Source organism: Convolutriloba macropyga, chromosome 5, assembly GCF_964194025.1.
Source record: "Convolutriloba macropyga chromosome 5, txConMacr16.3, whole genome shotgun sequence".
Taxonomy (NCBI): Eukaryota; Metazoa; Xenacoelomorpha; order Acoela; family Convolutidae; genus Convolutriloba; species Convolutriloba macropyga.
This window is the reverse complement of record NC_134472.1, coordinates 73,351,485-73,368,201: the sequence shown is the minus strand read 5'-3', so window position 1 is coordinate 73,368,201 and position 16,717 is coordinate 73,351,485. Positions and strand designations below refer to the sequence as shown.

Here is a 16,717-nt window from a genome sequence, read left to right as displayed (position 1 = left end):
ATTAAAAACCGCTTATGCTTAGTTTTGCTCGACCGTTGACTTAGCTAGAACATACTGTGGTTTTAGCGATTGTTTTGAAGTTGACATTCCGTCTACAAAAACGGGATGGATTAGCTAAGCCCGAGGACACCGTGTCGGAGCGCATCTCAGAGCTAAAGGCTCAAAGCGAACGGCTCAAAGCTACCAAAACTTGACGGCTTGAAGTGAAATTTTGAATTGATGTATGTTTGATACCTTTCCTTCAGCAAACACCCCCCCCCCCCGCTTCTGGGAGTATGGTTATCTACGTTATCTACGACCAAACACTCAACCCGTCCCCGCTTTCGCGAGCACTTCGTCCGATGGTAGTTTTTTTGCGCTCATCTACTGAAAATATGCCGCTGCCGTTTCGTTTGTTGAATACAAAAGGCTTTTTAAAATAGCTTCGCAGTATAGTCAGTACTGATTCTCCTGTACCTCCGTTAACAAAGTTAACTCCGTAACCTTTTCAAACAGTTTTTAATTGTCAATAGCTTAAGAGCAAATAATAAAATTGAGAACGTTCAAAATATAGTCTGGCCCATAAATTTGACGTTCGAAAACGTCAAACAGGCAATTGAGCATCAAATTGGTCATTTGAATGTCAACGTTTTTTCCATTAAGCTTATATTCATCAACTTTTTACATGTTTTAAATTTGACTTTGACCTTTGAACTCTAACCTGTGACTTTTGAAACGTTCGCTTATTTCAACTTTGTGGGACACGCTATTCCTGTACACTCTGCTAATCATGCTTGCGTTGAAAACTTTTTGAAAACGTGAATTTGCACTGCAACTTTATGGGAATAACCTTTCCAGTTTCATAACCCTACGGAACACTCTGGGCATGCATATGTACAACAATTTAACTATTTTTGCATGTTTTAAATTGAAACTTTGACCTTTGAAACGCTCGATCCGGTTTCAACTCTATACTACGGACATATCAGCGTTTGGATATTCGTTTTCATGTCTGGCATTTTCAATCGTTTGCTGGCATTCCAACTTTGAGACTGCCAGTATAGTCAGTCCCATAAAGTTGCAGCGCCATATCGAACGTTTCAAAGGTCAAAGTTCACAATCAAAACATTTAGAGATCAGTTATTCGTTGTCCAGTTGCATGTCAAGAGTTTTTTGAACGTTCGCTTACGTTGCAACTTTATGGGAATTACTATACCATTCGCAATAAAAGAAACAACGTACAGACAAAAGACCTGCCAGGTTAATTGACCTAGATTGTGAAATTTTGGCACTGAGTTTGTTCGTTATCATTGCAGACGTTAACATTTTGAAACTGAGATCTGAGAATTGAGTGAAAGAAGTGCGTAGGCGTGTTATTGTGCTGTAACCATGTGGAATACCTGGATTATATTGCTGCTCCTAGGCGTAGCTGCGTTAGCAAGTACGTAAAGTAAATATCCAAAACCCTACTGACACCCCCCCCCCACCCCCACCTAAACATACACAAATAACGCACACATACACACACGCACGCAAATCACACGACTCTCACACATTCTTGGGTTAGAACTTAGGCAGCGAAATTGGTAAATATGGTTTAATATTGGGCAAATACGGTTCAAAACATGGCAAATACCGTCATTCACATGCATGCCCCGAGTTTTCCGAACGTTGGGTTGAGTATCAATCAAATTTATAAAACTTCCCAAATTATTCCCGCATAAAATTGCAATGCATGTGATCGTTGAGAAATTTTGATTAAATTACATACAAGTGAACAAAGTGCAATTAATAAGGGTTTAATATGGTTTAAAATGTTAAATATTGGAAAAAACATTGTGAGATATGGGGAAAATGTGGGTTATGGGAAGAGTACAGTTTGTATTTCGCATTATCACTCGATGGGCATTCCTAGTCACTGCTTTATTATTATCCATATCTTAAGTGTATATTAACAGTTGATGATTCTGCGACCAAGAGAAAGATCAACTTCGAATCTCAGACACGCTGGGCTGCAAAGAAATTGTACCAAGATGCCACTATTATCACGAACAGACACAAGCGAGCCATGAACACTCCCGAGGGAATCCGAGGGTTTCCCAAACGAGTGCTGGAGCCAGAACAGAACGTCTCTATGCCTCGAACATACCAAGGAGAGGTAGATAGATACTATTCTATTATAGCTAGGGAAGGGAAAATCCGCGAAATTTTGGCATCTTGAAAAACCCCAAATCGATTTTCGGCGCAGCAGACACTTTGCGCAATGCTTATACATCCTTGAACTGTAGGTTTGGGAGGTGGATACTTAAGTGTTGAGAAAAGGGCCTGAAGAAACAAAGTGAAATTAGCGGAGGTTAACTGAGAGGAGCAAAAGAGCATTAGCAATTGCGAGTCAGTTCATTTCGACTCCACAGAAATTTAATTTAGCCTTTCAAAAAGTTGAAGTAATCGAAAGTTTTGGAAACTGTCCACATTTTTGATTTCCTTGCTACGCTAAATAGAAATTTTTTTGGCAATTTTGATTATTCCAATTTTGCGTGACAACTATAATTGAGCGTATACGTTTGTATTTCTCATTTGGCGATATGTAGCTCAGTTCAAATTTAAACTTGGCTGCTTATTTGCAAAGCGGGGGGGGGGGGGGGTTGCACGTTCGCTTGCGTTGCCACTTAATGGGACTGACTATTGTCCTATGAAGTTGAATCGAACGCTTCCAAAACGCAAATTGAACTTGAAAATGAGCAACGCAATGCGAACATTTCGAAACGTTCAATTATGAACTTTAATTTTGGGACACGCTACCTAACTCTGGCGCATGATTTCCTGAGTTCATGTTATGCTTTTTAGATTGGGAAAAGATTGGGAACGGGTAATGGAGGCAACTGTGCCGCACATCAATTTGGATGTGACTCTGGTGATTGTATCTCGTACCAATGGCTGTGCGACGGAGTCCAGAACTGTCCGGACAACTCAGATGAAGCAGCTTGTGAATGTAATGTTGACCAGTTCGAATGTGCAAATGGAAGGTTTGTGCGTAGATTGTCAGTCCCATAAAGTTGCAACGCTATCGAACGTTTGAAAGGTCAAAGTTCAAATTTAAAACAACATGCAGAGATGTGTGCTTTGTTGTTATCTTTTGCACGTTGAAAGTTTATCAACGTTCGCTTGCGTTGCAACTTTATGGGACTTTAAAGTTGCAACGCTATCGAACGTTTGAAAGGTCAAAGTTCAAATTCAAAACATGCAGATATCTAGCAAAACTGCATGCCCCGAGCTTTTCGAACGTTCGCTTGCGTTGCAACTTAATGAGATTTATAGCGTGTCCCATAAAGTTGAAATCAGCGAACGTTCCAAACGCCACTGGACTGATTTCAAAGGTCAAAGTTCAAATTTAAAACATGTTAAAAAAAATTGAATACAAGCTTAATGGAAAAAACGTTGACATTAAAATGACCAACTTGATACTCAATTGCCTGTTTTTGACGTTTTCGAACGTTCGCTTCAACTTTATGGGACAGACTATATAAAATTAATCAGGAAGCGTTTCATGACATGGTCCGGGGGGGGGGTAAATTCTTTCGATTAATCGGAAAAAGCGTATTTATGGGTATTGAAGGTCTTCGTTGTACAAGGGGAAGGGGAGAATGTCTGTACTGAACTGCTCCGACGATTCCATGAATCTACCTGCATTACTTTAAGGTGTATCTTGGGAATTTACGTGTGCGATCAATTTAACAACTGCGGAGACTTCAGCGACGAATCAAACTGCTGGATCTGTCCACCTGGTGAGTTCACGTGTTTGAATGGAGCTTGCATTGATGAAGACATGGTGTGCGATGGAGACAACGACTGCCATGATTGGTCAGATGAACTGTTCTGCGAGGCTTGTTCCTACAACCAGTACCAGTGCCCTGGATCCAACGTCTGTATTCCTGGCGAATGGCTCTGCGATGGTGAAACTGATTGCCCAGCTGTTCAGAACTTCGTGTTTGACGAAGAGGATAAATGTTTCTGCGACATCGATGACTTCGTATGTGCGAATGACAGATGTGAAGATTTCGAGGATATTTGCGATGGAATTAACCAGTGCGGTGATGGATCCGACGAGATCTTTTGCTGGTGTGGAGATGGACAGTTTACATGCAGAAATGGAAGATGTCTTCCGGATTACCTGCAGTGTAACAACTTGAACGATTGCGGTGATTTCTCGGACGAGGTCCACTGTTTTTGTGATGCGGACGAGGACTTCCAATGCACCAATGGTCGATGTGTTCACGATATGACAAGGTGTGACGGTGTCAATGATTGTGGCGATTTCTCAGATGAAGTTGACTGTACTTGTAGTTACGGCAAGTGGATGTGTTCAGACTTGTCCATTTGTGTGGACACTGAATTGATCTGCGACGGTGCTCCCGACTGTCCAGATGGCTCAGATGAGTACCACTGTTCTTGCACAATTCATACCTTCCTATGTGCCAATGGATTCTGTCTGAGCGAATACGTTCGATGCAATGGCGTGAACGACTGCGGTGATAATTCGGACGAAGCTCTTTGCTTTTGCCCATCCCACGAGTTCCAATGTTCGAACGGTCAATGTATTGCCGACTACCTCCAATGCAATGGGTTCAATGACTGCGGTGACCATTCGGATGAGCGGGATTGCGGATGTCCTGATGACTTCTTTACCTGTATCAACAGAGCCTGTGTGCCTGAGGAAGCAACTTGTAATGGAATCGACGACTGCGGGGATTTCTCGGACGAAGCTGATTGTCGATGTGACCAAACGGAATTCGAATGTGACAATGGTCAGGTAAGAACTCTGGGGTATTTAAAACAAGGAACATAGAGGGAGGAGAGGAGGGGAAGAGATGTTTGAAGGGTACTCAGAACAGGCAAAGGTCCCAAAATTGTGAGCCAAACTTGGGCTTACTATTAAACAACTGGATTTATTAAAGCTACTAACTCGGATCTGCCAGTGAACCAAATTTCTCTTGTTTTAGTGCATCCTGCGATCATTGAGGTGCAATAGCATCAATAACTGCGGTGACAGATCTGACGAGAAGGAATGTGCAGGTATGTCGGAGTTTGGAACTAGCAACTCCGGAGGATCACTTCCAGCCAACATCCAATCACCAGGATACGGAGTCTGTTACTCAGATGAATGGCAGTGTTCGAATGGTCAATGCATCAGAAGCACCCGACAATGCAATGGGAACCTGGACTGCGTAGACGGATCCGATGAAATGGATTGCACCTTCCAACCTCAGCCCGGAGGACAGATGCCGGGAGCAAATGGAGGGGGTATTCAATACCAACCAGGGCAGATTAACATGGGCGGCAGTTCTGGGGTCATGGCATGCAGAGCTGGGGAATATGCATGTGAATTCAGCCGAAAGTGCATCACCGAAAACAGACGATGCGACAACTATCCAGACTGTGAATTCGGAGAGGATGAAGCCAATTGTCAAGTCCAGCAAACAGTGGTGAGTTGAAATTTACAAACCCTTTCCCTCCCCTTGGAGGAAAGACCACACCCTTGATCAAGGTAAACTGGTCAAACTCGACTCTGCCTGCCCTGACTATCAAGTAGAACAGATGGGTCTATCCATAGGGGTAGAGGGCGTTGAAATTTGATTGGGTAATTTTGTTTTTAGTCCCTGAACACTTGCCGACTGAACGAGTTCGAGTGTTCACCCGATGTCTGCATCCACGAGTCATGGGTTTGCGACGGACGAGATGACTGCAGAGACGGCAAAGATGAAGCTTCTTGTGGAACTTGCCGACCTGATACAGAATTCCAGTGCAGATCCGGACAGTGCATTGATGCCCGATTCCTGTGCGACCAGAGACCAGATTGTCTGGATGGATCGGATGAGTTTGCAGAGTTGTGTATCCAGCAGACACTTTGTCCACCCGGACACTTCCAGTGCGATGGAACCAATTGCATTCCAGATGACAGGGTATGCAACAGCTTCGTGGACTGTCTGGACCAGACAGACGAATTCCAGTGCAATGATTTGCAGAGGTGTAACTATGATCAGTTCCAGTGTGACGATGGCGAGTGCATTCCAAGTATTTACAAATGCGACAACTTCAATGACTGCGACAGAGGAGAGGACGAGCGTGTTTGCGTTGTTACCGAATTAGTTCCACCGCCGTAAGTGATTGGTGGCAAACCAAAATATGAGCAAAGACTTGATTCAAAAGGGTTTAACGTTATAAATTATCGAAAATCAAGTGATCGAACTTTTGGAGCTTTGATCTCTCGAAAGGTACTTGCTTGAATCTTTGAATCGATTGATTTCAGATTTGCTAGAAACGATGCTTTGGTTTCAGGAATACTGTTCGACCTCCGCCTCCCCCAGAGATAAACGAGTGCGACTTCCAGTGTTGGGACCAAACTTGCCAGCCGTGGTCAGCAAGGTGTAATGGCAGAGAAGAGTGCAGACAGGGAGAGGACGAACTGCAATGCGGCAACGGCGGAAATGGCGGAGGAATGCAGCACAGCATGGGAGGAGGTGGGTCCAGTTACCCCAACCCATGGCCTTACCCTGGACAGCAACAGCAAGGAGCCGCTCCGGCTCCCATCCAACAGGGATCCGGTGGATCGTGTAGATATGGAGAGCACCAGTGTCAAGACGGTTACTGTTTGCCAGGTGACAAGAAGTGCAACAGAGTGTACGATTGCTGTTTGCACTCCGGAACCAATCCGTGCAATGACTGGTCCGACGAGTTGGCTTGTCCATGAGGGCATGGGAAGATGTAGAACATAGCGCTGGCGCTTTGTAATATTTAAACTCTTCAAGTTTAAATTGTAAATTTGAGCACCAAGATTCAAAAAACTAATAGATCTTTTCTTAAATTCTTTTTACTTAGTACTGGAACGAAATGTACAAAACGCAGAGAAGGACAACAAATTAGACAAATTAAGTAACGACAGGCAACAAATTGCCCTGGTTTAAAATTGCGCGGATATTTCGTATCTTTTGAATTTCAGTTGTACGAAAAGTACATTGAAGGAAAGTATCTCATGCTGTGGGCGAAAGGCAGAATGAAAAATTATATCTAACAATCTGCTTTGAAGAAAAGTACCTATTAGGAGGGTGAAACAACAGATTCTTCCGTTCCGTTAGTACACATCCGTACCCTGTGAGTCAGAACCAGAGTGAACCTTAATTTTGGGCTGCCCATATCCCGGAAGCAAATCTCAACCATTCGAACGAAAGATTGTGAAACTATTCATATATCGAAGAGAATGTGCAGGCAGTACAAACTGCTTGGCTTGCTGTATTGGAAAATTGAAATGCAGTGATAATGCAGTGCTAGAAACCTGAAAATTGGGAAGCTTCCAAACTTGCAAAAGAAATAAGTTTGTTTAATTCTTTTGCAAGTTTGGAAGCTTCCCAATTTTCAGGTTTCTAGCACTGCATTATCACTGCATTTCAATTTTCCAATACAGCAAGCCAAGCAAAGCAGTGTATTGCCGGCACATTCTCTTCGATATATGAATAGTGATTGCGGTATGAGTAAGCTTTTCTGTAGATTTTAAACGGTATTTTAGATTAACACCACGTAGTCAATAATTGCGACCTTTTTGACAATTCAACTACCAGAATCCCTCGGAAAACAGGCGGGCACAAAAAAATAAAAATTAACGTCTGGAAAATAATAGTTCAACGCATTGTTAAGCAAATTTAACAAACACGTGAGAGCTAGATAAGGACAAAATTTTTGCATGTTTAGGGAGAGGGTCCTTTCAAAACGCATATTTCACACATTATCGAGAGAGGCCATTGACCTAAAAGGCTCGAAGTAGATGGGTGAGAACACCACACCCCGGTCAAAAGAGCGTTAGTCAGGTGCGGTTACCACGAGGCTATGAAAGTTTTAATGTATTTTTGCCCAGAGGGACGATTTACTGTCACATGTACTAAATGTAAATTGCTCTCGAATGAAGTTTGAAGCATTTTTTTTAAAAAAAATTAGCGTTACAAAATCTGCGATTTTCTAGTAGTAGCAGTAGTAGTAGTAGTAAAAGACTTCAATTGACCAATTTATGGAATTTAATACAACACATCAGAAAGATCTATGCATATGGTACAAACAAGAATATTTATCTATAGCTATTACAACTATGGAGAAAAAATTAATTACAAAAATTAAGAACGGCAAAACGCACAACGGCATTTAATGGACCAACTACAGGTCACGTCCGGATTAAACTTTGAGTCACGCAGTGAGCAGAAAAAAGTTTTCAGTAAAACTTTGTAGTTGGCTGGTGGCCTCAGGATGTTGAAGTTACCAGTTTCGCTGAAATCATTCACATAAATTTGTACCCGCTTAAAAAATGATTTAGCTGTCAGCTGCTTTTTCGTGGGGCTCACTACAATATGATCATGAGAATTAGTTCGAAGCATTTCAGAAAATGTCTTGATAGAGAAAAAGTCCTCAAATTTTATGCACGTATTGCCCAAAACAATGGAAATAAAGAAGCGAAGATCGCGTTCAATCAGTTGATAGCATATCGGAGTTTTATTTGACGCACGAAGAAGTGTGTTGTAGTCATTCCTTCCATAGCACCAGCGTACCCCCTTCCAATAAAAATTTTCTAATATCTAAGATGGCTGATATCAGCAAACCACGCTTGAGAACCATAAAGCAGAATTGACAGAACACAGGCAGAATATAAATTATACTTGACGCTGTTCGGTAAGCTGTAAGGCACATTATGTATAAGATAATTAAAACTTCTCTGAGCTTTCGCTAGCTTGGTCCTAACATGAATACTCCACTTTAAGTTAATTGAGATTTCTATGCCTAAGTCACTTGTTTTTTCAACTTTTCGTATCAAATTGGACCCAATACTCAAACCACTTTTCAGATACTTGAAGATACACACATTTGTCAACGTTGAAGGTAAGATCATTATCGGCAGCCCAAGTAAATAGCTTATCGAGGTCTTTCTGGCATTTGTTAAACATGTCATCTACCGCACACGCCAACTTTGTGTCGTCTGCAAAGCAGAAACAGCTTGAGAATTCCGGTACGGACAGCATGTCGTCAATATACACAAGAAACAGCAACAGTCCTAAGAGACTACCTTGAGGAACTCCACTAGTAACCATGATTTCATCCGATAAAGTCCCATTGACACTTACTCGTTGCTATCTATAACTTAAGTAGGAAAAAATAAGTTTTAAAAAATTGTTATCAAGGCCATATAAAGCTAACTTGTCAAGCAAAATAGCATGGTTAACGGTGTCAAAAGCCTTAGCAAAGTCCAGGTAAATTAGGACTTGCTCGACGTTATCGTCAAAATTGGAATACAGCTCGTCCAAGTAAATAATCAATTGAGTTATTGTTGAATGCCCTCTTCGGAATCCATGCTGACAACTGTTCCATTTGTATCGTAGTCGCGAGTAAAGAAAATCAAAAATAAGCTTTTCCAACACCAGGGATAATCGGGGTAACAACGATATTGGTCTGTAGTTTTCGATATTGTTTCGGGACTCTTTTTTATGAATCGGCGTCACAAATGCACATTTCCAGAGCCGAGGCCATTTGCAGGTAAGAATTATACGGGAGAACAATGAGTGAATTAAGGGCCCAAGAGAAGCAGAGCAGTACTTCAGTACAAAGGGCGGAATTCCATCCGCTACGGCATTTGAGCTCATAGGCAATGTTTCAAGTAGTTTGACGGTCTCCGAGATGGAAAAAACTAAATCACCGAGGTGAATATTGGCACTTGGGGTACCGATGGGAGCTACAGAGAGAGAGAGAGGATTTCTTATACACCGAATGGAAGAAAAGATTGAATAGATTGGCTTTTTCAATATCAGATCCAGCAAGCCGATCCTGATAAATCATTTCGTTAGGAAAAGAGCTGCGTCCACTTAGACTTTTCAACATTTTAAAAGCATCGTTTGTGCTGAATGTTTTTGTTGACTGAAGAAAAGACACTTTATCGAGCTCAACAAAATCCATCACCTCTTTTTTCAGCTTATCTAATTTGTGCTTCGAACTCAATTGTCGTTTAGCGGTCTCTAGTTTATTAATAGAGTGCACCGTCAGCGAACTGTAATAAAAAGGAAACAATTTCAATTTGCGCTTTTTGCGTTTTCGAACAAGACCTGGAGGTTACATCTACTAATGTCTCCAATAAGAACTCACTAGTATTTTGCAGACTAGATACTGCCTCAAAGTCAATTAAATCGATCTTGCTTTCTAACATATTTTGGTTGAAGCAACTCGCTGAGAATTCGGAAGAGAACGGAGCCACGAAGCATGGTGAATAATCGTAACTAATAATGAGGGGATAGTGATCTGAAAAAGATGCCGGCAGCACTTCATAGTCAAAAGCATCAGGTTGAGATACGAAAACCAGATCTAGTATATTACCGATCTTGTGCGTAGGAGATTTAATAATCTGTTCTAAAAGCAACTCCTGTGTCATCGAGTCAAGTAAAGACTGATCAACAGAGATCGCGGTGGCGTTACTTTCCCAATTTACATTAGGCAGATTAAAATCACCCATAACCACAAAATTCTACTCTTGAGACGATGCATCCGTCTCTTTAAAATTATTGTACAGATCGTACACGCCGCTATTAAAAAAAATCACCAATTTTCAAACTCGTAATTCTGAAGAACTCCAAAAAAAGAATCATGCGCGGCAAGCAAAATACCTCCGTCTTTTCCTTGGTTTCGGTCACTTCTAGCAACAACGGTGTAAGGCATTCCACAAAATACGACTGAATCTCGTATTGAATCATCTATCCACGTTTCAACGAGGCAGTCTAAGTCTGGGCATTCTTGTGAGAGCAGTTGATATAAATTGAGACGTCGTTCTAAACTAAGGATGCTTTGCACGTTGAGAAGTAAATACTTCAGCATTTTTTTGACAGGCTGTGTCAGGTAACGCGGTAGTCAAACCCGTTTTTCAATTGCTCGCCCTTTTCTTATTACGAAAGCTTTGTCAGAGTATTTATTTTCAAGTGAGCGTTTCTCAAGTCTAAGCTGATATTGAGCTTCACGTTCCGACTTTGTAAGATCAAGATCGACAAATACTGTTGAATAATCACTGGTATCTTTCAGTTTGGCCGAATTACGAAGAGATTCTTTTCGTTTCAATAGGCACTTGAATTTGACCAGGAGAAGCTGCCGACCAATGATTTCACTGGATTTGCCGATTCTCTTCGTTTCAATTTGATTGCTCTAAATATCAACATCGACAGATCGGGCAATTTTAGTAACAACTTCATGATCATTGATTGAGCTGATAGGAGTAGTTCCTTTGATAATTAAGTTTTTGATTTTTTGCTTTCTTGTTCATGCTGTTCTTGGCGTATGTCTCTCGCAATGCATGACAGCGCCTTGTTATATTTTGTTACGTTGTCTAAAAGCACATTTGAGTAACTTTTTGGCTCCTGCTGCCTACTGGAGCAGAAACCACAAATGAAAGTCTTGCTGCAGTCGAAATTTTTCGGTAGAATAACTTTGGTTAGAACGGGACATGCTTCAGTACTACATGCCATTTCTTTCTCCATGGAGCAATCTTTCGACAGCTGACCTCTCGTTGGCATTCTCAAAACAAAAACTAATCCTAGGTCTAATAAACACACAACACCACTGTAACAGTGCAACTCAATTAATGAAAAACAAAATGTCACTGAACCACTGCAAGTAGATGAGTGTCTATGGAACCAATACTGGCACCGCCGACAAAGAAAGGAAAAGAGCTGATGGAAAATAAAAACCAAGAGTTAAGGAGCCTATGGAACCAATGCTGGCACCGACGGCAAGCTTAAAAAATGATTTTATTTAATAATTAGCCTGTGGAGCCAATACTGGCACCGGCGGCAAAAGTCGCATCTAGGAATAAACAGCAAGAGAAAGTGCCCGTCAAGCTAGGAACTACGGGTCTTTGCAGTATAATCCTGTGGAACTAATGCTGGCACCGGCGGATATGCTTTGTTTAAGTCCCTAGCTCAAATTGATCTATTTAATCACAACAATTAGAACAATCAGTTTTCAAGTAATTTTTCGCGCTTTGCTTTTTCTTTTTGATCGCCCAGAGGGAGGATTCACTGTCCCAGTTAGTAAATGTTAATTGCTCTCGAAGGAAATTTGAAGAATTTTTTTTGGAAAATTTTAACGGTACAGAATCTGCGCTTTCCTAGAACAATCGTCTTTCAGGTATTTTTTCGCGCTTTACTTTTGCGTGATCCCAAATGCTTTCAATCTGAAATAGGTTCTTAAAAAAACCAGAAGGTGATTGACGCCTGGCGGTTCTAATCTACACCATGGCACCTGGCATTCGAAAGCAATTCATGCAACGTGAGTCTATTTATGTTCCTGTGTGTGTGTGTGTTTGAGGGATTATAATTGGGTCTTTGTAGCAATTCTTATTTCAAGTCTGTCTTTTTTTCAATTTTTTTGGTTGGTGATTTTTTTTGGTAACGACCAATGAATTTTTCCCCGTTATTTTTGTTGCTCCGAAACAAATTTTTGAGCATTCATTTTTCACTCTTTCTTTCATTTCTTCGCTTCTTTCGTTCGTCTCTGTTGCATTCAATCTCTCTCTCTCTCTCTCTCTCTCTTTCTCTCAATCTATCTATCTCTGTCTCTCTCTCTCTCTCTCTCTCTCTCTCTCTCTCTCTCTCTTTCTCATTCTATACTTTTTTCTACATTGCTTGTCTCTTTCTGTCTCTCTGTTTTTCTTCTCTCGCTCTCGTTCATGTTATCTTTTTGATCTTTTTCTCTCACAATAATTCTCTCTCTCTCTCTCTCTCTCTCTCTCTCTCGCGTTCACTTTGTCTATCCTTTCCTCTGTTTCTTTCTCCTCTCTATCTTTTTTTTCCCTTCTTTCCGTTTCTCTCTCTCTCTCTTTTTCTTCGTTTCTTATTTTTCGCTCTCTCTTTCTCCCTCTATCTCTCTGTTTCTTCTCTAATTATTCCCTTCTCTGTCTCTCTCTAGGACTCTTTCTTGTAATCTTTGTCTCAAAACACTGTACGCTGAAATTATTGATTGCTCAATATTGACCGATCAAGAACGCCTCCACAGGTTACCCACAGATTGATCTTTACTTTATCGCTGTTGGTTTGCTTTTCTATTACTTCCACCCAAAAATTGGCCTTTATACTGTTTTGGACAGTTGTAGTCATCTCAGCAAATCTATTATATGAAGTATCAGTCGCACTTGGGAGGAATGGTTAAAAGCGCTCCTACCTCAGAAAGAATTTAGGATTTAGAAAACCTTAATCATGCGTCCCATCATAATAAATGCGTTTTAGAAGCGCAACTAACCTCCTTCCTAATCTTTACAATTAACAAAAACAAGCGAGACAAAATAGCCATTGCTGATTTACAAAGTATAATAAACAAGAGCAATAGGCATCAGTAGCATAAAGGATAAGACCTTGGGCTGACCACCGGGGGGGGGGCTCAGTTCGCCCGTCGAGTTGGAGCTACAAAGTTCATTGGCCAAAAACAGAGAAATGTTTTTAATTTACTCCTATCTGACGGCCTCTCTTTCTTTATTTCTTCGTCTTCAATTTGTTTATATTTTTTATGAATTTTCTCTTCCATTATTTAACGTTTAAGTCGCTCTTGGGCGCAGTGGTTGACAGCGCTCCTATTACGTTTTTAATATTCCATGAACATGTTGCCTAGTGCAACACAAACACACACACGTTTTGAGACTATCGTTACTGCCACATTTAAGCCCATAATCTTCTCCTGTTTTTGCTCCGATCAGGCATGCCGCGTAACAAGAAAAACCAGTGAAAAACCCATTGACAAAGTTTTATTTGAGCTTAATGGTTAACAAAGCTTTTGTGTTGCGCTATAGCGCCATTCTTAGGTTCCTAATCAGCACGTGTTTTGACCTCATTAAGCATGCTGCATAGCAAAAACTAGCGAGCCAAAAAGGCCATTGACTAAAAATTGGCGCATGTACAAAGTACAATAGACAATGCCAATAGATAGACAATGACAATAATAACAATAGGTAAAACGTTTGGCTGTTAAGTGAGTATCAGAGGTTCGCTGTCGAGTTGGTGCCAAAAAAATTCTTTAGTCTCGATCCAAAACATGGGTAATTGTTGTTTTTCATCCAATCCTCTCGCCTGTTTGTCTTGTCTTTTTTTCGATCTTTCTTCCATTCTATTTGATTCTTCTGTAAAACCTTACTTTTTGTTTTTCCTGTATAGTTAACAATAAACGTAAGTCGCAGTTGAGCACAAAGGTTAACAGGGCTCTAATCTTCACGTGTTTTAATGGTCCCCAAACATTGAGCCTAGAATCATATCTGCGCTTTGAGACGAGTTTTACTGCCACGTTTAAGATCGTAACCAGTAAATGATTTGCGCAAACCAAGTATGCGGTATTTTGTTATTTTTTGTTTTCCTGTTTAGCTGTTACAGTAAATATAAGTCCCAGTTGAGCGCAAGTGTTAACAGATTTTATCTTCACGTGTTTTAGTGGTCTCTATACATTGAGCCCAGCATCATATATGCGTTTTTAGATGAGCTATACTGCCACGTTCAAGCTCTGACCTCTCTAATTTCGGACCTCTCTAGGACTCTTTCTTTTAATCTTTGTCTCAAAACACTGTATGCTGAAATTATTGATTGCTCAATATTGACCGATCAAGAACGCCTCCAAAGGTTACCCACAGATTGATCTTTATTTTATCGCTGTTGGTTTGCTTTTCTATTACTTCCATCCAAAATTTGGCCTTTATACTGTTTTGGGCAGTTGAAGTCATCTCAGCAAATCTATTATATGAAGTATCAGTCGCACTTGGGAGGAATGGTTAAAAGCGCTCCTACCTTAGAAAGAATTTAGGATTTAGAAAACCTTAATCATGCGTCCCATCATAATAAATGCGTTTTAGAAGTGCTATACCGTCATAACTAATCTCCTAATCTTTACAATTAACAAACACAAGCGAGACAAAATAGCCATTGCTGATTTACAAAGTATAATAAACAAGAGCAATAGGCATCAGTAGCATAAAGGATAAGACCTTGGGCTGACAAACGGGGGGGGGCTCAGTTCGCCCGTCAAGTTGGAGCTGCAAAATTCCTTGGCCAAAAACAGGGAAATGTTTTAATTTACTCATGTCTGACGGCCTTTCTTTCTTTATTTCTTCGTCTTCAATTTGTTTACATTTTTTATGAATTTTCTCTTCCGTTATTTAACGTTTAAGTCGCTCTTGGGCGCAATGGTTGACAGCGCTCCTATTACGTTTTTTAATGCTCCATGAATATGCTGCCTAGTGTAACACACACACAACCACACGTTTTGAGACCATCGTTACTGCCATATTTAAGCCCATAATCTTTATCTTTTGCCCTCATCAGGCATGCCGCGTACCAAAACAAACCAGGGAAAACCCGTTGACAAAAAAGTTTTATTCGAGCGCAATGGATAACAACGCTTTTGTGTTGCGCTATAGCGCCATTTTTAGGTTCATAATCAGCACGTGTTTTGACCTCATTAAGCATGCTGCATAGCAAAAACTAGCGAGCCAAAGAGGCCATTGACTAAAATTTGGCGCATGTACAAGTACAATAGACAATGCCAATAGATAGACAATGAAAACAATAACAATAGGTAAAACCTTTGGCTGTTAAGTGAGTGTCAGAGGTTCGCTGTCGAGTTGGTGGCAAAAAAATCTTTAGTCTCGATCCAAAACATGGGTAATTGTTGTTTTTCATCCAATGCTCTCTGCCTGTTTGTCTTTTCTTTTTTCGATCTATCTTACATTCTATTTGATTGTTCTGTGAAACCTTATTTTTTTTCCTGTATAGCTAACAATAAACGTAAGTCGCAGTTGAGCACAAAGGTTAACAGGTCTCTATTCTTCACGTGTTTTAATGGTCCCCAAACATTGAGCCTAGAATCATATCTGCGCTTTGAGACGAGTTTTACTGCCACGTTTAAGATCGTAACCAGTAAATGATTTGCTCAAACCAAGTATGCGGTATTTTGTTATTTTCTGTTTTCCTGTTTAGCTCTTACAGTAAATATAAGTCCCAGTTGAGCGCAAGGGTTAACAAAGCTTTTATCTTCACGTGCTTTAGTGGTCTCTATACATTGAACCTGGCATCATATATGCGTTTTTAGATGAGCTATACTGCAACGTTTAAGCTCATAAACAGTATATGTTTTGCGCAAATCAAGTATGCGGTATAACAAAAAAAACAAGCAGTCAAAAAATTCAGTGATCAGAATTTTCTAATTTATAAAGTGCAAAGTACAATAGAAAAACGCATCTGTAGCTTAAGGGATTAGACCAATTTCTGTTCAGCAATGCGCATGGTTTCAGGCGCGAGTTGGTTCCGAAAAGGTTTGGTTTTGCTCCCTAAAATTGTTAATGTAGTTTTTAATCCATTCCTCTCTGTATTTCTTTTTAATTATTTAACCTTCGCATGTGGGAGATTTTTAAAATCTCCCACATGCGAAGGTGGGAGATTTTAAAAATCTCCCACCTTCGCATGCTTTAACGGTCCTTAAATATTGGATCTAGCGTAATATATCCGTTTTTAGACGGGCTATACCTCCACGTTTCAGCTCCTAATCTGAACACGTTTTGCGCACATCAAGCATGCGTTTTCCAGCGCGCATATTTTCACATGCGTTAACAGTACTTAAACACTGAGCCTGGTGGAATACATGTGTTTTCAGAAACGTCTTACTGCCATATTCAGTCCCCTGATCTGCCCATGGTTTT

At 40.6% G+C, this 16,717-nt stretch overlaps 1 protein-coding gene across 1 annotated transcript; it reads left to right on the top strand.

Moving 5' to 3' along the window:
- Positions 1-1,262: 1,262 nt before the first annotated feature.
- LOC142339629 (uncharacterized) lies at positions 1,263-6,841 on the top strand. The gene is made up of 7 exons (XM_075389811.1): positions 1,263-1,420; positions 1,938-2,137; positions 2,827-3,005; positions 3,679-4,789; positions 4,980-5,462; positions 5,634-6,136; positions 6,316-6,841. Exons 1-7 carry the CDS (start codon positions 1,369-1,371, stop codon positions 6,725-6,727), a joined length of 2,940 nt encoding a protein of 979 aa, XP_075245926.1. The 5' UTR covers positions 1,263-1,368; the 3' UTR covers positions 6,728-6,841.
- Positions 6,842-16,717: the final 9,876 nt, after the last annotated feature.